Below are 23,189 nucleotides of genomic sequence, written 5' to 3' on the forward strand. Positions count from 1 at the left end.
TTAAAGTATTAAAGTAAAACCTCATACTCATTTCAGGTATGCCTTTATCAGATGAATGACTATTGAATTAGCATTGTAAAAAATGCTTAAAGCATATAAAGCCACGTTTAAAGCACGTAAAGCTCACCTATCAAAGGTACGTTTTCAGAGGGAGGCATGATCTCTGCAACCATAAGCTGGAACACGGTCAGAGCAAGAAGAACCGTAACGCCTAGCGACACTTTTTCTCCAGAGTCTGCAGGGAGGTAGAATCCCAGTGGGGCGAGGAAAGAGATCAAAATGCAAGGAAGCAACAGATTAAATATGTAGAAAGACGACTTCCTTTTCAAAATCAGTGTGAATGTTACATCTGGATAAGGCTCAGAGCAGCAGCCGTAAGTGATTACATTCTTAACCGCTGGCATGCCATGAATCTCCCATTCCACATCTTCTATGAAGTCAGAAAGGTCACCACTATCAAGAGAATTGATGATGTCTACCTGATTACCGTTATAGGTCCAGGAACCAAACGTAAGGTTGCACTGCTGGCTGTCAAAAGGAAAATAAGATACATCCACTACACATGAGCTCTTTGTGATAGCAGGTGCATCCCAAGTGATTTTTCCATCATATCTCAACACAACGTTAGTATTCACTGGTTCTGAAAAGTCATCATCAGCCCTAAAAGACAGAAAAGTGACAGTCAGGATTGACATGCAGCAACTTAGCGTGTAGGCTGGGGAGAGTCAGGAGGAGACCCTCGCTTCACACGATTAAAAGCATGCTTCTGAAACCATATTATTTATTTACACTGATTTTTATTAGGAACTGACTATTAACTATGTTATTTACAAGTACCAGTACCCACTGACACAGTGGGATATTCAAAGATTATGATAATCTGCTGTTCATTACTGGCCTGGGAGAGCAGACAAATTATGGAGCCTTTGCATACCACCTTCTTGTGCACAAAATCTTCTAGAGCTCTTCAACTTCTGCAGAAAGCACTTCAGATCGCTGGGGGGAGAGAGGTGTTCAACTCCCAGTGCAACCACGGAAGCTGGATCAATACTCAAACAACCCTGTCTATGGCCTTTTTGCAAAATATTTAGGTGTTCAACAACAAACATTAAGACAACAAATATATCCCTTCCTAAGGCAAAGTGAATTGATGAAAGTTGAGGCTCCATGGGTCACTTCTCCTTCTACCCCCTTTCATACACACATTCAAGCCTATTCTCTCCAGCCCCACTCACTTGTTATACAGGACAATATCTGGCCTCCAGACCAAATTGCTTGGAATCCTGATAGAATCCAACCCATCGTATTTATCCTTGTCCCATTTGAGGTACGCATCATACCAGCTTTGTCGAATCCATAAGTAAGCTGTCAAAATTTGGTTCCTTTCATCCTGCATAAAAAATAGAAATATTTCTAGCTGAAGGTGAAAAAAGTACATCTTAGATGCTGACAGCATTTGTTGTGTAACTTTAAAGCAATGCTCAAAACTGGCCAGAATGCTGACAGGCCACAACAGCACCTCAGACAGGCACATATACTATACAGCGTAGAGGGGACTTCTGTATTCAATTTCTCTCTTGGCCAAGCCTTCCTCCCCCAGAGGACGATTCTTTTTCCCTGCACCCTCCCAAGCTTTAATCACAGCTGTCTAAGGCTCTTAATATCTCATGAGTTTTCTTTTGCCAGCTTCAGAATACCAAACGGCTGACAAAATTCAGTCCAAAACTCTGAAAGCTTGTTGATTCACAAATCAGAAGTGATTTTCCATTCTCCTTCAAGACACATCTCTTTTGCCTTAAAAGCATATCTGGCTGAACCAAATTTATAAGAAGTTAAAAGCTAAAATAGGGAGTTTACAAGAAATTAATTGCTTCCTAGAAAGAGTGTTTGCTCTTTTTATTTAATAGCAAAAGTTGCCTGGATGCTACAATGCAAACATCTAACTAAAACTACAAAGTCTTCGCAATTCAGCAGCTATGTCTGTAGACATGTAATGGAAATCCTAGCATTGCCATCAGATAAGATTCTATTAAGAACCAGAGAACATGACCCTTGTGAGGAAGCATTACTGAAGTTGTCACAACAAAATTTAAGTTGCTTTCCCACTCCAAGCAAGTTTATAGTTAACACACTCCTGTACATATTCAGAAAAACAGAACTGCATTTTTACTCACCATGTCTTTAATTTGGGACAATGTTATCTGAAGGGTAACATTCAGCACTTTATCTGTGTCTTCCACTGGTCTTAGAGCATTTGAATAGTCTTCAAACAGTTCATTGAACAGCTTGTGAGCATATTTTCCTTTGGCTGATTCTACAGCTAGATAACACATTTGTTCAGTACATCAGATTAAGCACTGAGCAATATCAGAAGATAGCCTTTTTCTATAGCTTCAAACAGTATTTGCTATATTTATCATTCGCATATTGTAGAGTACCATTTAGTGCAAAAACAGAGTAAACCTGATGAAGTTATTCAAATAAAGACAGCATTCACCTGTAGTAAATGAGTAGCTAGCTTTAGCTTTTCACACCCACTGAAAATAAAACTCTCTATCCAGAGATTCCTACCATTTTTGAAAGTATCATTACTTCTATTTTACTGATTTCTTTCATAGGCATAGAGATTATTGGCTTAGAGTCACACATCTGCTAAGCTAAAATTAGAAGCCAAGCCTGAAGTCAAACCTGCTCCCTGGCTAATGGCTTGTGATGTCTCCTTAAACGCAGCACTGACAGATTCATGCTACTTTCAGAATTTACCCTCCCGCTGCCCTTTTTTTAAAAACAAAAACACAGCACTTGGGAGAAGTCTAAGCTGCTTTTCTTCACAACTTGACAACTACACAAGGTATGAACACATCCTTGGACTAACATCTTTCCCAAAACCATGTATTTCTTGCTATCCAGACTTCCTATGATATTCCTAGATATTCCACTAAAATTTCAGATTTACCACACTTTTGCTGGTCCACACTGCTTTGTGCATCACCGTTTCTCTAGGCAGTGTCTGCATTACCTTTAGACAAATTCACACATTTCTGCAAGCAAAGGACAAGGACAGTAACCTTCACAAGACTTGTGCAAATGCCAGCTGGCACAACACAGGAAACGAGTGCTATGGAGGACATTGCTCTCTGGTGACTCACAGTGACTTCCTGGACTTATCAGAGTTCAAACTAAACCTTCCTGATGAAAAAAATCCTAACAAATCAAAGCTTCACAAGGAGCATTTGGATCTGGCTGTACATGATCATTCATTTTGTCTATGCGTCAGTAAGACAAAAAAAAGCAGATGAAGGGGACTTCTGGAGCTCAACCACATAGGATGCATCAGGACACCAGCTCCTACCTGAATAAAATAAATGCCAATACAACACAAACTACCAAGGAGTATTTCTCACCTTGAGGCATCACGGCTGTGAACAGCAACCAGAGAGAGACATAAAAGGAGGATGGACTTTTTCTCTTCATTTCTGGACCTTCTCACCATCCAAAACTGTAACAAAACACAAGTTGCACAGCAACACAAAGTTGCTGCAGCACTGATAAGCAGCTAGAAACAACTCAGTCCTCCCTCAGCAGCTGTCAGTGTCCTGGAGCAATGGTCTCAGCTCCTGCAGCTGCCTGGGGCTCTGATGAACCCTCCCTCTCCCCGTAACCTGAGAGCTGCCTCCTTGAAGCTAACACTGTGCAAGACAACAAACAGATGGGATATCAGCAGGAAAACTGTGTTCCATTGCATTTCTCACTACAAATAAGATTAGGTTTCTTCACAGATTGGACATTTCTCATTTCTTCATTGGGCCAAGTTTTACTGCCCTTATGTTCAGCAATAGCTTCTCAACACCGGTCCAGTGAACCTATGAACCCTCACCAAAAAAAAAAAAAGGCAGTAAGATCTGCCTCAGTACTTTAGTTGGTGTGGTTACACCAAGCACCACACATCCAACGTGTCACATAGCAAAAACCACAGCCTACCTGCTCGCATGCAGACAGAAGTGTTTCCACCTACCAAAGTGACACCACGTGTAAGATACGCAGCTACAGCAACTGCCAAGTCTGACAGCACAGGCAAGGTTTGCAGAAGCACAATACAGCTGTGCAAGCTACAGCTTCCACTGGCACAGACAACTCCGTGATCAGTCCACAGCAAAGGAACCAGAAGCAGAACTGGATTCTGTAGATAAAACGCTATTTCCCAACATAGTACAATTTCCCAGGTAAACTTAACCAGGGTTTACAAATGATTACAGAATCACTGGAACAGCTCTTGCATTTAGCAAAAAGACTCACAGGAGAGAAGTGACTGTAAAGCAATACCACAGCTGGCCTCCCTTCTACCCAGATAGCCAGCTCACTGTTAGCTCTGCCTGTATTCCTCATATTGCTGAGTTAAGTTTCCTGGCATCGCAGGCATTTTCTTACAGTTTTCTCGCAAACAAGAGGAGGTGAATTCCTCCTTTCCATAGAGATGAATCCAATCCCTCCTCATTGTATGCTGCAGCACATCTTTGCCATCCTATTAGGACAGGTAGCAAAAGTCATTAAAATGGACAGGTGAAAAGACAGAATGAACTACCAGTAAAAAAAGAATTGTTCCAGAACAGTTCAGATACAAACAAAAAATACTGCTGTTTTACTCTTGTGCATTCCTTTGGCTAAATGGAAATTGATCCCTTCACACACACAGTTTCTACATAAGAGCACTGTGGTGGTTCTACCTTTTTAAACCTGCTCCACCAGAGGCCCAACCAGGGTCACTCTCTGGCTTGGCTCAGGCCAGCAGCAGGTCCCCTTTTGGAGCCAGCTGGAGGTGGCTCTGATCTGACCTGGGGCAGCTGCTGGGCTCTGCTCACAGAGGCCACCCCTGCAGCCCCCCTCCTACCAAACCCTTGTAACATAAATGCAGTACAAGTACCAGTCACTGGATAATATCTGCACTTTAGCGGGGTCTGTAAATCAGTGACATTTATGGCCAAGTTCAATAGGTAAGCACTAAGTAATTTCAGTCAAAGCACCTGTAATGAAATCCATCTCCATCACTTCAGTTACTTGTCAAAAGGCGGAAAAAATGGAAAACAATTTAGAAGTCAAGAAGGTCAGAGCAGCCCTTAGGCAGCATGTGATGACTGGCTTTTTCTGTGGGTAAAAAGGTGTACGCTGTCAGGTGACAAAAGTTAGAGACAAAAGGGTTTGGGGGGGTACTGTCACATCAGTGCTTTCTCAGGTGATACCTTGAGCCTAGTCTATCATTTTTGTCAGCAAGCAGCTACTGCTTCTTACTAATTACAAGGGAATGACCAGGGCACTGCTTTAAGTGTGCTGCTATAAATGCTGCAGGAACCAATACGAAGGTCGCTCTGCCACAGGCTGGGGACAATCCTGTGAGCAGTGACACCAGCAATACAGCTTTGCTGAGTAGCACAGCTTGATACACAGTAATTCACATAAGATCACGTATATTAAAGAACCCTGCACCTTTATTGTAATGTGTCCTTTCCAAAGGAAACCACAGGTTTTCAAAATAAGAAAACAAGAGGCATGCTTGCATGTGTTATTTAGTTTATTCCTATGCACATATTTCATGTTATTCATTATAAACTTTTAAAGGAATAGATCATAACCAGTACTTTCCAGTCAAATATATCCAGGAGCTGCCACACACAGGGCATGCAGACAGCGAGCACACATACAGAAGACACTTATGATGCTACATTAATTGCAGTGCTTATAATAAAATATATCCAAAAACCTTTTCAATATTAGAGTTAAAAGATTTATCAGTACACCACACCATTCAGCTTTTTTTTATAAGAAATTTAATCTGTAATTTTAAACCAAATGTCCCTTAAGTAGACATTTTGTGTAAAGAGTATTAACATTATTTGTTATTTAATGATCTGAGAGATTCATCTACAAACCCACGCTTCCTTGCAATATAGTTTTAAATTGTGGCTTAATCTACGATAATGCTACTCCCAGATGAAACATCCCATTTAACATTTGAATGGAGCATAAATTTATACTCAAGCAGTTCTCTATTTTTACAGTAATAAGTTCTGCTACAGAGTCAGGAACCGACACGAATACAAAGCAGCTTACAACGATAATTTCAGAGTCATGGTTGTTTGCAAGTCAGAATCAAGTCATTAACCTCTCCCCAAACTAGACTTGTTTCCAGTGAAATCTGAAGTTACCTCCTGAGAGTGCATCCACCAGCAGATGGCCCTGTTAAGCCAGCCTACTGGTTTACTCAGACACTCAATCTTTGTTTATTGCATAAAATCACATCACATTTTAATCTACTTTGATTAATTTTGCTGATTATTTACCTTAAATTTAATACAAGATTAGCAAAGAAAAGATGGTCTTTTAAAGAAGATAAGCAGAAGGAACAGAACTACTTAATGGCTGAATCTGGCTCTTGGATCTGCCGAATATACACAAGGCCAGCCACAGGAGGATCTCAGTGCAAGCAAATATAAATCACTGTCAACAACTGCACAATGTGAAACCATATTTAGAGCAGAGGCTGCTTCTGCTGAGGCAGAGATCAGTTAAGGCACAACATCCAACCCCGGTTCCATATGATTTTATTCAAACTTCTGAATTTGTGAGTACATGTATGGACTATAAACAGCAGAACATTGTTTTCATGTTTACATTCAGTGGGACAACAGGGTTCAGCAGTGCACTGAACCTGTACGACGCTCACATGCCATGCAACTTCTGATGGTTGTATGGACAAACAGGTTGCAATCAAAACATCAAAAAAAACTGAATTCAGTGTACTGCCTTGTAAGGTAAGTTTGACTTTGCATATACCTTAAGGACAGACCAAAGTGTGGGGGGGGTATTTTCATATTAATAACTTCCAGTTTTAAATATTTATCTTGGACAAACCACAAACAAAGCAGGAAAGAAGTTTAAAAACATTTTAGAAGTTTGTCCTTTCAATTAAAGATACCTTTCCTCTCCTGCTTAAATAATTATTTGCTCCTGAAGCTGAGGTTTTGACATGTACATTTCCAGACTTTTTTTTTTAAATGTATTTTCATCCTTTTTTGCATGGAAAACATTAAGAGTTTAAGCCTCCAACTGGAAAAGCTACAGATACTGTATTATCACAGGCCTCAAGGCCGTCTGTACCATTTATAATCCATCCCTTCACCAGAGAACAATAAAGAAGAACAGATTGGTTTCTAAGCACAGTTTGTAAGAAGTGTCTCACAGTCTGCTTCTACTTGCCTTCCTGCCAATTTTTCTCCCCAGAAGCTGTTGTGTTCACATTCTTCACAGCATTTGCTACAGAACATTATCTTACGATGGGGTCAAGCAGCACACTAACTCCTCAGAGTCAAGACTCCTCTCCTTAGACGAAACAAAGTCTTTACACAGCACAGGTAACAGCAGCTCTTCTTGCCAGTAGAACAGCCTTACTGTGCCTGCTCCAGGGAAGCAGAATACAGCACTTCATTTACATGCAGCATGTTCCTCTCCACCTCATTTTCTCAACCCACCTACTGCTTCCTGCTTCCTTCTCTCTCAAAATCCCCTACCACCTGAAACTAGCATACTCATTCATACTTTCTTCTTCTGTCATACACACAAGATAGGAAATACATTAGGAAGTGTTCAGCATGTTAGGTCATGAGATGATGTGGAATATTAGCCACATTTTCCAGAAACAGAAAAGCCTAATTTAAATGTTACTCATAATTTTTTTCTGAAAGTAAATTTTATTTTTGGTCCACTTACACATACAGCTCTACCAACCACCTTGCAGCACATGAAGTAGAGGAACCTTTTGTCCTGAGAAGCCTTGCATTGTTTAGTAAGATCTAAATTGCAGCTCATTCATCCTTTTTCACCAGGACAAGGTACTTTATTGTCCTTGCAAAGCATTCAGTAGCTGTCAGGGTTAAGAACAAAGTTATTTTATAGCTTTAGCTGTCAGAAAGCTATTTTATATACAGCTCTCTCTCATTGGGGTCACTTCCAGCTTTAGATCATGCTTTTGAGTGGCTGATTGCAGGATCTATGCTCTATACAAAGACAGGCAGTCTGATGCTCTAAAACAAATTGGATTATTATAGAGATTTTTTACCCTGTTATAAGGGTATAGAGAGACTCAAATACCTTCTGCCTGATTGCTCTTGCAACATGGAAGACAACACAGTACCTCAGCCTTGAGAAGTGGAAAGAAGCCCCCCAGCTACTGTGGTACAGGCAGATGACAACTGTAGGAACCCCAGAACACCATTCCATCAGCTCAGGTGGACTTCACAAAAACTGAATAAACTCAGAAGTTTACTGAAGTAGACTAAAGGGCGGACATCATTTCAGATGCTAACTCAGAGCTAAATTTTATCTTTAAAATTCAAAGTGGAGGAGAGGGTCAGAAGTAACATCCTTATAAAAAGAGGTACCAAAACATTATATACACAAGGGAATCTACATAGAGGCAATCCCTAGCACCCCCTGAAGATATCAGCTTTCCTGGTGAGCTCAGATCTACCTTGCAACACAAACTAAATTACATCTAAACATTTGTATCCTTATCCAAGTTCCCTGCAAAGAGCTAAGATTAATATTGTGTACTAATACAGAGCAGCTGGCTGCAAAGGCAGGATGCCAAAAATAAAGTCAAGAAAGAAACCAGACCATAATGTTTCAATCTAAACAATTCCAATTGCAGGATGACTGCTACCACAGTATTCATACCTGCTACTTGGCCAGTGTTGCATACAGTTTTGCTTACATTGTAAAACGCATCTAGAAAGACACTAAGCAGACATTTTTGTCACAAATTTTGGCATTACCTAATTGTTTCAGCTCCATCTAATCATACATAACAGTCCACCCAGGGAATTTCTCCACATTTCTAGAATTTAGAGGAAGAAAAAACTGCTTTACTGAGAATATAAATAGTTCCCTTGACAATCCACTCCAAGAGTGGTTTTCTAAGCTCATTAAACTAATTTCCAAGATTACAACTACTGCAAAGCTGCCTACTTTAATATATATATATATATTCAGAACAACCTCTAAACTATCACAATACAAAAGCTTTATTTGTGCCTAACAAGCCTCAACATAGGATGAGACAAGCAGTAACAACTCATCTCTGAGGGAAAACAACTTTTTATAAGTTTTAGCTATTGAAGCATCTTACAGTATGTGCATACTTTCATTCTTCAGGCTTCCTCCCAAGAAGCATCTGAAACTGGGAAAAATTTGTTGGCTTTCCTTTTTGGCTACTTTTCTGAAAAGTAAGTTTCGATCACAAGAATGCTAGCACAAACTCAGAGCAACTCTACCTTCAGTCAAATTATTCTGGGTTTGCACTAATATTAATACGACCACAATTGATTTCTTAAGTGTCCCTTTTGAAAGCACCTTGACAGGACAGAAGTGGCAGGAAACAGAGGAGTCCCCACAGAAAAGAGATACAGACCTCTCTGCCATACTCATCTAACCAAAAATTGTTAAGTCACTGATATGGCAGATCAGGTATACCTCAAAGAAAGCAGCTCTGTCTTCATCTCCAACAGCAAGGGACCTGAAGCTTCTTGTAAGGGATGCATAACAGCTGGATGCACTCCTTTTCCTCGCAGACTCTGCCAGTTTTCTTTTCCTGTAACAGAATCTGACCAAGCTGCATCATCAAGAACACACTGCCATTTATGCTAAAACTTGGTCGTGCTCAGCTCACTCAGACGCCAGCTCAAAACCAGATGCCCACAGTAAGCAAACCAGCAAGCACATTAGGTTTAGATGCTACAGCCTGTGAGGGAAAGAACAGACAAGCCAACAATTAGAACAGACTTCATCTGAGGCTGAAGAGTATTAAAGACATTTCTTGCATTTCTAGTCCCATGCTCCAATTAGCTGTGCACTTGTCACAGAAGAGGTACAGGCAGCACTGCAACCAGACAGGCTCAGTTTTTGGGGCTGGACAAGTTGCCTCCCTACAGGTCCCTCAAACTTTAGGCAACATTGCCAGGATACAGATTCCCAGGCACACCCGTTTTAAGCTACACTTTTCATTGTTTTACCAGCTTAAGAATAACAGTATCCCACTCCAGCAAGCACCTTCTAGCATGAACGCAGCTACTTTATGCTACAGACCAAGCTAAAAAATTTCACCTTGAACAAGATTAGTAGTAAACCTGCAGTTTTACTCAAAGCCTGCAACTGTGCTCATTCTGGCATAGCAGGCTCATTTAGATCTTGGGAACAAAGCACCAACGTGAGCTGAAGACAGTACCTCTTGTCTTAAGCATCCATGAACACAGTTGCTCCAGGACACACTTAAAGGCTGTATGAATACCTTTGGTTTTCATCTGTAAAGTCCTAAGTGATCATCTAAAACCAAGATAATGCTTCATTCTTTTCAACCTACACGAAGTGCAATGTAATAAATGCTCAGTGCTTCTTTGGTTAACTGCCTGAAAAACTTTATTTTGCCCATCAACCAAAGATCTGCTATCCAGAAGTGTTAACCTGCAACACTGATCTCAATCTTATGTGCTTAGTAACTGCTATTTTTCAAGTTCCACAGAAGGTGATTACGGGGTATAAAAGTAGTTAAGACCAAAATTGTGTGTTCTAGCATTAAAATGCTACTATAACCACACGTTATACCTGGCTGGCTTGTGCGCTTTGGGAAACATTTGCTGCTTGTCTGACAACAATTGGCAGGGGGCTGTGAAGTATTATCTTTGCCAATTGCTCAGCTGCCTTTTAGCTTGATGAAGGGCATGAAGAGTTTTATTCTGAAATAGCACAGAACCAAGATGTTGGGGAAAAAGCAAGAGGGATTACATCACAGCCTACAGGTAGCAGAACTATGAGAGGACAGACAATCCTACAGTCATCCTGCAGTTACAGCTTTTGGGAAATGTATATGAAATTGCAAGAGGCAATTCCCCAAACTAGTATTAAAGAGCTAGCGTAAGAACACTGTTAGAAGCTGGAACAGTTTTAGCAACAAATTCCTTATTTACTTTACTCCTGGGCTCTAGGCAAAAGCAGCATATTACACAGCCATTTCAGAGAGCTGCTCTGAATCCAATGGTAAGGACTGATACGTTCAGGTCTGGACTTTGACTGACCTGATCTGGTTGATTTGCTGGTGGGAAGCCATGCATAAAGAAAAAAAGCATTGGTTTCTTGTACACATTCTCTACATCTTTCCTTTCTGCCAATAATCTTATATACCTTCAGTAATCTTCCGCAATCCTAGAAGTTACTACTAAGTATGACAGTGGTACAGCTGAGCACTGTGTTACAGTGAACACACAGCCAGCCTCAGAGAAAGGCTGGCCGCTCGTTACAACATCTCATTGGAAGGCATGACCCAGCGAGCTGGCAATGATTGGTGGACTCAGCACTATACTGATGCTTCCAGCCAAAATTATGTCATATCACAACACAAATCAGAGCCTTCTTTATCTATTTATATCAAAAAGCACTGTTTTCCCTTTAGTTACTTTAAAATAAATGTACTTTTAATGCCTACTTACAGCTTCCAGCTCTGCAGCCTTAGCAATTACGAAGCTCTGAGGTGGTATGTCCTGAGAACATGAAATGAAACAAAACGTCTTCAGCAGAAAGCCAGGGCAGGGTAAACAAACCAAGAGCACCAGCGTGACATGCCCTGTGTGCTGCTATGTGAGCTGCTGCAGAATGTCTGGTGTCCTCCTTGCTGTGTAGTGAAATAAGCAAGTCCCTACAGCACAGAAGCAAACATTTCAACTGCTGGATGTACAGATGTTATATCACAACTATATATTACTTCTATGTATGTTATAAAAGGAAGCCACTGTCACCAAAAAAAAAAAATCTAGGCATGCAAAAGGCACTTTGGGGATATTTCAAGCAACGAATCAGTGGAAGCCCTTATTTTTGTATAACATTATTTTTAAGGTCTTCTTTTGCCAGCTACTTCCCAGGTGCTGGTTGCAGACAAGAAAAATATATGGAACATGCAATTGCTTGTACTTGCAGATTAGTCTCATAAAAGCCCCTCAGTAGTTTTTATAGCAGGAATAATACTTTATATAAAGCCTGAAGAGAAAACCTTAAGTTGAAAGGCATTTGTCTATTTATCTTTAGCTTTCTGGACTTGGGCCTTTGGGATCAAAGGACACTGTATGCTGTAGAGCCAGACTAGCAGGGGATGTTTTCATTCCACAAGAACAAGAAGTACTCAGGGACCTTGGTGTGAAACCTGGCAAATATTTAACTTAGGTTTCCTATTTTACTTGCAATAGCTATGGAAAGATGCCTTTCCTTGCAAATTTCATCTACTCAAAGAACACAAATAAACTTGGCAGTATAATTCAACAATGAAAAATTTAACTGTCCAAGTACATACACTTGATACTTGATTAATTAGTGCTGTACTAATTAAAGGGTAACATTACTTCTGTCATTCTAAGGAATGTATATTTTATCTAAGCATCACAATCTGGAGAATCAACAGCAAGCCAGCCAGGTGTACAAAGACTTAAGATACAAAATACAATTAATCACTTCTTTTACTCTTGAAAAGAGTCTAATTAAATATAACAATTATAAATTGTAGAAAAGAGTTCAGGCTTCTACATGAATATTGATTCACCAGTATCTCAATGGTAATACATAATACAGTAATTTCCTCCAGCAGACAGTGATTAGTACAAGAGTAATTTAGCTTTTTCTGCAGTCTGTGTGCTTAACCTTTCACACTTAACATGATAAAAAGTGTGAAATCATTAACATTGTAAGAAAGAATTCAGGATCTTTAAAACAGCAAAGCGTTAAAAAAGGAAAAATATCTGAAAATCTGAAATAACCACATTAGGATTCTAAGCCAATGAAACTCCTAACATTCACAAGAAAACAGGTTCTTGGTTTTATTGTCACATGAAAGCAAACATACAGCTCCAGCAAGTATAGATCAAGCACCAGGCTTATAACCCTGTTATCTGAAAAAATATGCCAGCCTATCAAAAGACAACTTTTTAGATAAGCAGGAAAAGCTAATTACCTCTATGATGGCTGTCCCTTAAACAGATTTCTGTTCTTCTCAGTGCTGGGATCAGAGAACTCAGCAAAGTTGACATTGTGGTTGAGTCTTCAGCACCTCTTCAGCTACTTCCTAGACTTCACTTCCATTTCAGGAGTACAAAATGAAAGTCTGTGGTGACAGCTACAGAATGTAGACAGAAATAAGAACAGAGGTAGTTTTTCTCTTCTGCTTCATGTATCACACTGAAGACAAATATTACATATAAAACAGACATCCATTTTTCCAGTAGTGTAGAACAATCGTTGTGGAATTTATTTGCAAAATACCAGGTTCCCCAGAAGCCAGACAGATTTCTGAGGTTTCAGAAAAAAAGTATACACAATACAACAAAGGGGCTAGGATCAATACTGCCATCCTGTCTTACCTGCAGATCCATATATACTATATATCTTCTCATCTCCCCAGCTGAGAAGCACCGTTTATTGCCGAAGTCAATTAAATGGGAGAGTCCTGGTACTGAGTAAGAACAGCCAGGCATAGCCACCGAGCTGTTCTTGTACCATGTTTATTTTGATACCTCCCAGTTCCACCAGCTACTTCCATCTACTTGGAACAAAGGACTTTTCATCCCTGAACAGTTTGTGAGGTTTTCTCCTATTAAAAAGCCTTGACCAATTTCTGCCTGTCTTGAACATATTTTGATAAAAAAAAGGCTAAAATCTTACAGGCTTTTCTTCTTCCCCTGGAACATGCATTTTAGGTCATACTCTTCCACTGGAATTCAGTTTTCAACAGAACAGAAAGCTCTCACCTTCAGATGCTTCCAGCTGACTATGTCAGTAAGTAGGGGGAGAAGGGGACAGAGAGGAAGAGATGAGCTTATGTACTGTGGAAGAAACCAGGCACATTTTGCACCTTCAAATACATCATTAGGAGACAGCAGCAACTCATTTTCAACCAGTCTTTCCTGCCACCCTGAAGCAGACACCAGTAAAACTAAAACACCAGTTTACTTCTCTGCTGAAGTCTCACAATCAACACAAAGCTGAATGCCAAACTACTTTTTCCTCTATCAAATAAGTCAATTCAGCTCAAGACATCCTCTGGCAAGTCTTTCCTTCTCAGGGCAAAAGAAGATAGCTTCCTAATCTCCACTTTACATTACAAGCATTAATAATCCACAGTAGCCTTTGTATTCTGGAACCTCAGCTGTATCTCTCAAGGCTTAGGTTGTGTTTGTGGTTTTTTTTTTATAAAGATTTGCATCCTTCTGTGTCATCCTCACCTATACAACTTTTGCAAACCTATCATTTACCATTTATACTAAAAACCCTCGTCAACTCTTGCAGGAAAAGCATTGACATAACCAGCAGTTGGAGCCAAAAGAAAATGCACTCATCTGGCAGCCTTGATCTGCCTAAGATCATGCCCTTCTCCAAGGCACAGGGCAGCCAGCTCAGCCCCTTAATGCCCCTGGTGGCACAGGGCCACTAATCCCCCAGAGGGGCTGGAAACACCTTCTGCAATAAGGCCATCACAGGAAGCAAAACAGTGGGGTTTTTTGGACTAGCAGGGTATAAAATCAAACATCAGCTGCTCTTAATGGTATTCCAGTGGGCTGCCTTAAGCCCTGTGGTATGACATTACTTCCAGGACTTTTCCTAACTCCTCACCGTCGCGAAGGAGCCACAGTGACTTGTGTGACTAGCTGAACCGAGCTGCCTACTCCATGGTGCTTTGCAGCCATCCCGGGATTTCCCCCGCAAGTCTCAGATTTACCAGCCTGCAGTGGGTTAGCTCTGACTTATAGCCAAACCCCTTGCCACTGGGACAGGGGGAGAAGACAGGAAGAATGGAAGCAAGAACACTCACAGGTCAGGACAAAAATGGGGAGATCGCCTAATTACTGCCATGGGTAAAACAGACAACTTGAGAAAATTTAATTTATGGCCAGTTAAAACAATCAGGTAGTGGGAAACAAAAGATAAACCAGGCAGCCTCTTATCTCTTCCTATAGATGTCAGCCCTGCAGCCCCACCACCAAAACCTTGCGTACACAGACCCTTCACAGCAAGGCGGAGTACTTGAGGCCGGCACACCCGGGACAGGCCAGGGACATCACATACACCAAGGTCAGCAAAAAAAGCTTGGACACCTAGGAAAGCTTGCAGAGAGCACATAAAGCAGCTCCTTATGCAGGTAGGTATGCAGCAAGCCTCTGCTCAGCCCAACCAGTGGGCACCTCGGGGTAAGTCCCTTGGCAGATGCCGCATTAGCACCACCTTAGTTAAGGCATTACTTACAGTTAGACATTATGCAGGAGTTACTGTACAAACAAGCATTTCCAGTGAACAAAGCCAGCTTTTAACTGAAACACAGTTAAAAACAAAGATCTCAGATACGGTGCTAACCACTGAAGTCTTGCCACACTGTAGTAAGTCCCACGCTCAACACAATGCAGCTCTCATAGTAAAGAGAGGAAAGAGTAACAAAAGAGTAGCAGACTGGTGGTGCCCTGCAAAGTGTTAACTTCCAGTAACCAGAAGGCTTGAGAAATCATGGCTAATTATTTCCATGGCGATCACACCAGCATTAAATTCCAGCCAGCTCCCACGCTGTAATCCACATCTTTGCTAAAAGGCAGCACAGGGCAGAGTAAAATACTAAGCTACCCTACTTAGCAGCACTGTCATTCCAGGTTTGGAGCAGTGATAGCAGTAAGGACGATCAGGCAGCTTGCTGCAGTTCTCTGAACTTGCCACGAGTCCACCTGACCCACCAAAGCCCTTCCCAGTTTGGCCACAGGGTGAAAAATATATTCTATGCCATGCCACTGCAAGTGCCGTAACTACAAAACTGGAATTATTCAAGCCATCGAACTTCACAATTATGGTTGAAGGCTCCTCAATTTAAGAAAGTTAAGAAAGTACCTTAAAATTCAGGAAAAAAACGAACAGGCTGAATTAAGGAGAAGTAACATCCTAAGGAAATAATTAACTGTTAAGTGAACTCTGATATTTTAGCTATTTAAAATTCTGATCAGGCTAATTATGCTCAGAGAGAATTGGGGCTAGAAGATTCAATGAAATATTTTCAGAGCTAGCATTTGCTGAACAAAAATGTTTCAGTCCCCCATCTAAGCAGAAGACAGTGCTTTGAACACATCTTACGAATATCAATGTTTGTTTCTGTTGTGTTTTTTTTTTTTTAAATTCAATCTTTGGTGTCTGTTATTAAGCTAGTAATGTAACTTATATTTACCTTTTGACCTTAGTGACATCTTTTCATATAGCCATAAACTGTAATATACCTTGTTTTAAAAAAATGTGACTACTTGCTGTCTTACAGTAATTAACTTAAATTCTCAGGAGTTTTTCTTTAAAACTTTAGTCATTTATTGCTCTTAAAAAAGAGAGTCTACAATTTCTTTTGCATAAAAAATATTACTAGTAAGCACAGGCTGTTTTAAAAAAGGAAGCATTTATTAATTCAAGTGACACAAAATAAAAGCATCTGCAGACTTGCTGTCAAGGCACACAAGGTCCACATGCAGCGGGTCTGACACCCCCCCACCCCTGGGGCTACAGACAGTGTAAGCAGCAACTGCAGGCGAACTTCAGGAGCCACTGTGGTGTGAGGCAGAAAAATCATTACAGGCATTGGTACTTAAGTTACTGCCACCAACTAGAAACTATGTGGTTAAACCCCTACAGAAAGGGGAGAAGTCAGGAGCTATTTCCCCCCCAGCCTCCATGGCTATGGCCTCTCTGGGATCACGCAGGGCCACCTCGCCAGGCGGGTGATGTCCTCCCCGGGATACCCGCAGCGTGCGGCAGTGAGGACAGTCCCCAGCCAGAAGGAATGCACGCCGTACCGCTCCGCAGGCAGCCCCAGCAGCCTCAGGGCCCGTCGGAACACAGCCAGGAACTCCCTCCTTGTGACTGGCATGTTATCTGTGTGCACAAAGAGCGGCCCTTCGAGTGGTGAACGCAGCATCACGTAGCTCTGGAGGGACAGGACAGGGCACACCCATGGCTCCCCAGACAGCCCGAGGCTGATGACATGTCTCTCCTGGCCAACAGGAGAGTTACGCAGACGAAACACCACTCTGCTTTCTGTCACCTGGATGTCACTCAAGTGCAGCAGTTCTGGCTGCAGTACAGCACAGTGCTTTGCCACCATCTCTCCTATTCGAAGTGCCCCAAAAAAAGCTGCAGTGAACAAGGCACGAAACAGCAAGCATTCATAATGGGATACACATACAGACTCCAGAGCTCCTAAGAGAGAGCGTAACACCTCAATTGTTATAGGAGTGTATTTATCCCTCAGAATGCCCACTTGACGTTTCAACCCTATCACCATGCAACAGGTTATAGCATCTTCTAGAGGATCAGGGTTACCGGTCAGTCTCGACAAGTAAGACAGTGCTGCCACATACATCAACATCTTTGAGGATGAGTAAAGAGACTCCACAGCCAAAAACCCTCTAACTTGATCCTCTGGAATCGGCCAGGCTGCAGGCATCCCCATGCCTTTCCTAAAGGCAAGGAATTTCTTCAGTCCTTCGAGGTAGGCTTGCCACAGCCTAACATCCCCTGAACACTCCAACAACGACAATGTCTTCAGAGGCCAAGGTCCCAAGGAGGGTTTCCCAGGACACCTGAACTCCCTTCCTACAAGACAAGATCTATATTAGCACATGCTGACAAGAGGCACAAGCATGTCACTCAAGAAGCAATAAAGAGAGTGCTTATGTGTGACTTTAGGTGTGACACACACCTAAAACAATGCTCTAGTAGTTTATCTGCCTAGAGACATTCACTTCACACACAGCTACACCCAGAGCTGTTAACAAGCTGAGATATCTTTGAAGTGAGGAAGGCTACAAGTCACACACCTGATCTATATTGGGCAGTAGATATGGCAACACTAGAGGAACTTACAGAGTGGTACCAGGAAAGAGAAGATTTAAAAACCAGCCTTTCCAATGTTGCCTACAGACCTTACACTGCAAAGGTAACAGAGCACGCTCCTGCCAGATGGCAGAGTATTTCCTCAGCTAGGAAGAGCAACACCCTGGAGGCCTCCCAGAGGGACTCGAGCAAGGCACAGAGAAGGGCCCCCAGCAGGAACCGCAGCAGCCAGGAGCCCACCCACCTCCCTCAGCAGCCCACTCCCCACACAAGAGCCACCACGCGTGCTCTTCGCCCCCCGACAAGTCACGGCCACCCTCACCAGTCGCCACACCGCAGTCTCCGCACCGCCACAAAACACCAGGATGCGCCACCGCCGCGGTCCCACACGACAGCAGAGGATCCGCCTGGCCGGCGAGGCCCAGCTGCAGCCACTCCATGCCTGGCTCCTGGGCCAGCAGCGCCAGCATCTCCCAGAATGGCGCGGCGGGAGGCCCAGCCGCCAGGCGAGCTCCGCAGGACATAGCGGGAGGCCAGGCACTAACCGACCGCAACCCTCCGCTGCACTACGAAGACTGAGACGAACTCCCCGCGCCGCCGTTTTTATAGCCGCGGAGCGGATGGCGATGCCCTTCTCTGATTGGTCACTCGGAGGCACGAAGCGCTGCTATTGGCTGTCCGGTGTGGGCAGTGCTATAAAATGGCGGCACGGAGAGGATGCGTTCTTTTGGGGTCCGCCATTTTGTTGGTGATGTGGGGTGTTGTGGAGCCCGTCGTCGCGTCGCCCTTCTGGGAGCTGCTGGCGCTGCTGCGGCGGGAGCCCGGCATGGGGCGGCTGCTGTGCGGCCTGAGGGGCCGGCCCCGGTCGGGGGAGATCGTCGGAGCTGAGTCTGGTGGCGTCGGGGAAGCCGGTATGTGTGGTGTTGGGGGGGAGGGAGCTGACGAGGTGGTTGAGGCGGGTGGACGGTGGGTAGGCTTCTGGTGTGGGGTCTGACCGTGCTCTGGAAACCTGTTAGAACCTCTGTGTATCATGGGTTTGTTCCTAGTGTGTGGCTTTGCTGCTTCTGTACATATGTTGGTGGGGTCTGGCACTGCAAAAATCTTGCTGTAGTGTGCTGTGTCTGTTGCCAGGCTTGAGGCATTGCTTTAAAGAGGAAAAAATACAGGCTGTCCTTATGCTTATTGATAACTTAATGCTTCACTAGCACTCTGGCTGTTGGAGGCTATTTAAGTGAGTCATAAAACTGTAAGGGATGAAGTTATTTGTTTTCCAAAGAAGTTCAAACAAAAGTCAAAGGGTGCTGAAAGGGAAGAAGCTTTTTTCTGTTGTTTTTTAGACTGACTTGCTTGCTATTCCTAATGTGGATTTCTTTCAGCAGGTGAACTCTGCCATGTTCCTGAAATACAGCCCTTAGGCCCTTTGCCTCTGAGGACTCTGCTGTTACTGGAGCACTCAAGAGATAGACACCAGTGGCAAATCTACTGTGAGGGCCTGAAGAATTTTCTTGCCTTTAGAGAAAGCATGGCACAGCCTGCAGTTTGGCCAGTTCCAGTGGACCAAGTGAGAGAGTTCTTGGTTGCCATGGAGTCCCAGGATCTGCCTCCTGCAAAACTAATAATGTACATGGAAGGGCTGTCCTTCATCTCCAGACTGGTAGATCATCCTGATCCTCTTCAGGACCCTGTTACCTGTCATATGATATTAAAGTTGAAACATAGGACTGGCCCTTCAAAGGATAAATGTTCTCCTGTAACTATTGAAGTGCTAAGATCTCTCCTGGGGACTCTGGAGTCTGTGTGCAGCTCTCCTTACGAGTGTATATTGTTCCGTGCCCTATTTACTGTGGCTTTTTTTGGGGCACTCCGCATAGAAGAGATGGTGGTGAATGACCAAAGTGTAGCACAACCAAAACTCCTGTACTTGAGTGATCTCCAGCTGACTGAAGGGAGTGCAAGCCTTTGTTTGCATGCACCTCATATGGACCAAGAGAGATCTTTGATCAAACTGGGACTTTCTAGGGAGATGTGGGTGTGTCCTATTGAAGCTCTCCATATCTATCTGGCAGTGCGGCCACAAGGAGAGGGTCCTCTCTTTGTGCGTTTGGATAGTAGGCCTGTGATGAAGAGGGAGTTTCTAACAGTCTTCCGCTGTGCTCTTGGACTTGCTGGACGTCCTCCAAACCAGTATGGTGTGCATTCCTTCTGGTTGGGGGCTGTTGTAACAGCAGTATGGCATGGGTATTCTGATGAAGCTATTAACAGAATAGCAAGGTGGTGAGGAAAAATCATGAAAATCCTGAAGAGGACATAGTTACAGCTATCCGTTGGGCTTCTGTGGTAAGGGTTATCTTCTGCAATGCAGAGTACAGTCTCAGTGCTCTAAAGCTGCAGAAAGGTTGGAGTAACTAGTACAAGGTGACTTTTTTCACCCAACATGATTGAGACTGGTGTGTCTTGTTTTTCAAACTGCTATGGTTGGTGAACTAATTAATATGCATGCTATTTAGCATATTTGTTCTGTGTATTGACCTTATGTAATCTTTTATTAAACTGATTTTTTTAATGAGCCCTTTGAGTCTTTTTTACTGCCCTGGCTGAAGGCTATTAGTGCAGTGGTGATGTGTGGACTTGGTACAAGTGTGCATCCCTTTTGCAGTCTATAGGAATGAGAAGAAAATCTAGCTGATGGCTGGTGACTGGCAGCTGTGAATATGGGGGGAGTTCAGCTGCTCCCTGTGACACTGAGAGGGATGTTGGTGTTGTTCAGGCAGCAGTTCTGTAGCAGCTGCATTCAACCTAAACAGCTGCTGCTGCTGTCTCAGTCTATCTACATGGGCCTGCCCCTTGACAATTATTAAATTAAGATCCTTCACTGAGCCCTCTTCAAAGGGTGTATAGGACCCAGATACTGACCACAAGAAGCCTTAAATTGAAATGAACCTAAACTATCACAGGTGACCTTGCTTGGTTCCAAGGATCCCTTGTAGCAGAGAACATTTTGTCAGCTCTTACATAAATAACCCTCATCCTCTAATTGGGGCACTTCTTAAAGATTTCATACAGATTAAATCACTTATCTGTGAAGCAGGATCATAAGGTTGAATGTCACCTTCTGTTAACAGCAAGGGTGTTTGAAGTAATGGCATCTTCTCGTGTGTCGTGTGTTCAGGAGCTGCCTAGGTGACAACTAGCTATGGAGAAAATAACCAATGTAATACTGAATTTCCATGTCAGGGAAAAGTGACTGCAAGACCCATTTTGCTGCCCCTTGTGTTACCAGGAAGGTACTGATGTACATCACACAAGTACAGCAGGTAACCAAGGCAGCACCGGGGACAGTGACTTTGAGGCTGTCCTCAGGAGTGCAGTTGAATGTTCTGTCCTTACCCAGCAAGTCTCTATTAAATCAAACTATGAACTGGTAGTCTGTTAGAGCTGTGAGGGGAAAATGCTTTTAGAGAGGATTTAGGGCTCGCTATGATCGATTCAAAGTTAGGAAAGCCTCTTGGGATGTCCCTGCTGATGTTGGTGATGCCAAGGGAACAGGGAAGAAAGTTACAGAAGAGGAACGAACCTTGCAAAAATCGGTTGAATAACTGCACAGAGCAGCTGTCCCAGAAAGGTTTCTTATCAGCTGTGTAAGTAGGTTCCAAGTAGCAAAAGGTTACTCCTGGCAGGGAAAAGAGCTTCCGAACAAATGTGTAAAAGCTGTGCTGAACCTACAGGTTCACGTTTGCTCAGCAGCAATACCAGCTTACACCACTTTGCGTCCACTGCTATTTATTCCCTCCCTGTGGAGTCTCCCTCAGCTAGTACGCTTTGCTTGGCTAAATCTGGAGCAAATATAAAAACAACCTCAGGTTAAAACTAATAGGATTAACTTTATCATGTAGTCCAACAAAATGCTGTACTGGCCCAGCTGAGGCCAAGTAAGAAAATGGTATAGGTTGGTTCTCCTGCCGAAGAAAGTTTTCATCAAATTACATCCTGAAAATGTTTCTGTGAAATAGTCATCCTATGGTACAACCACCAATAGCTTTTACTAGTGTGTATCCCGAGACTCTGTTACTGCAGCAACAACTCGTGGATAGCAAAGCCAGCCACGGAAAAGCAAAATTGCCTTTAAGTGATGTATTGTTAAAACTTCCAAGCAGATTTCACTGCACAGCTGCTAGGCGTTGTGCAGATCAGTGATGAAGTTTTGTGTCATAGCACAAAAAATTGTGTAATCTAATGGCACCAAGATGCAGCCACTTCCTAATGAAAGGAAATCAATTGACTACCTAAGCGGACAAATTTAATCTTGTTATACCGTATGAGTGTGACCAGATAGAGCCACTTTACTGGTAAATACCTGTTCTTCTTTTTCCATGCTCAGCCTCTAAGAAGAGTGAGGCAAAATCTTGTGTAAACATGATCCTTAAAAATTCCCCGTAAATGAATGCAAAGACTAGAGGTAGAAAGCAAACTCCTTATGGAGATCAAGCATGAGGCACTGCATCCTCCCAGCTTTGGTTGTGGAGAACTCGGACCTTAAAATTATTAACGCCTTTTGTGTTAATTTCACCCGTGCATTCTGCATTGGGCATTTATAAAGATACCTAATCCTCTAGCTACAAATTCCAATAGTGTTATGCAGGCAGCACCCCAATTTCCTGTATAAGCCACTTGTTTAGATTTATTCAGCTCTTTACTTCCTGGCACGTTCCCCTCATTCCTCCAGAAACTCAGATTTACTTTAAGACCGTGTCAGATAGACAACAAGTCCCACATCTCAGCTTGGCTTTCACCGCAGCACACCGTAGCATTAGCTGCCCGGCCAATCCACGTTGCAGCCGGTCCTCTCATCCGCCATCACGCGACAGCACGAGCTCTCCTGTCCTCACACTACAGGCACGTGGTGCAAGGTTTGCTTGCTACCAGTCTTTGGGATAAAAGCCTTTAGGGGCTTAAACAACAAAGATCATAGAGTATGATACTAAAGTATAACACTGTCGGTCATGTGATAGAATAAACGTGCACGTGTAATCGTTGTGCTCTGCATTGCGTATGAGGAAAATTTAACAGTAAGGTGAACTTTACGCATGGGAGGAACAGAGGCAGCACATACCGTCTGCAGAGAAAAATAGAAACCCACCCGTGTACCTTGTTCCTGTTCCAGTATCACCTCCAACTCTGAATACGTGGACATGGCTAGCTTTCTGCCACTGATTTCCATTTTCTTTATGTCTGTGTTTTAAAAGGGAGAGAAGAAA

The 23,189-nt window shown here is 42.8% G+C and overlaps 2 protein-coding genes across 12 annotated transcripts in view; one reads left to right on the forward strand and one right to left on the reverse strand.

Annotated features, from left to right (window-relative positions):
• Positions 1-18,399, reverse strand: part of CHRNA9 (cholinergic receptor nicotinic alpha 9 subunit) — a 30,784-nt gene extending 12,385 nt beyond the window's left edge. Inside the window, exons 1-8 of one of the 10 annotated variants that reach the window (XM_080591980.1) lie at positions 18,257-18,399; positions 13,040-13,201; positions 11,532-11,737; positions 9,523-9,790; positions 3,405-3,499; positions 2,175-2,320; positions 1,236-1,390; positions 128-660 (exon numbers count right to left, since the gene is read on the reverse strand). In XM_080591980.1, coding sequence (XP_080448106.1) covers positions 128-660; positions 1,236-1,390; positions 2,175-2,320; positions 3,405-3,474 — 904 coding nt within the window. In that variant the 5' untranslated portion in view covers positions 3,475-3,499; positions 9,523-9,790; positions 11,532-11,737; positions 13,040-13,201; positions 18,257-18,399. The other 9 variants (XM_080591975.1, XM_080591978.1, XM_080591979.1 and 6 more) reach the window with 9 other exon arrangements.
• Positions 18,400-18,488: 89 nt separating this feature from the next.
• LOC308195102 (uncharacterized protein) lies at positions 18,489-20,519 on the forward strand. Of its 2 annotated transcripts, none has more exons than XM_080591984.1 (2): positions 18,489-18,845; positions 19,314-20,519. In XM_080591984.1, exons 1-2 carry the CDS (start codon positions 18,635-18,637, stop codon positions 20,210-20,212), a joined length of 1,110 nt encoding a protein of 369 aa, XP_080448110.1. In that variant the 5' UTR covers positions 18,489-18,634; the 3' UTR covers positions 20,213-20,519. The 2 variants fall into 2 exon arrangements, with proteins under 2 accessions (XP_080448110.1, XP_080448109.1); XM_080591983.1 differs by having other exon boundaries at positions 19,311-20,518.
• The last annotated feature ends 2,670 nt before the right edge of the window (positions 20,520-23,189 follow it).

Source organism: Anser brachyrhynchus, assembly GCF_964034855.1.
Source record: "Anser brachyrhynchus genome assembly, chromosome: 4".
NCBI lineage: Eukaryota > Metazoa > Chordata > Aves > Anseriformes > Anatidae > Anser > Anser brachyrhynchus.

Coding starts and splice junctions, on each gene's coding strand:
- LOC308195102 (XM_080591983.1), top strand. CDS start 18,635: ATGGCGGCACGGAGAGGATGCGTTCTTTTGGGGTCCGCCATTTTGTTG. Junction 18,846..19,310: donor TGGTGGCGTCGGGGAAGCCG/GTATGTGTGGTG, acceptor GATTTCTTTCAG/CAGGTGAACTCTGCCATGTT.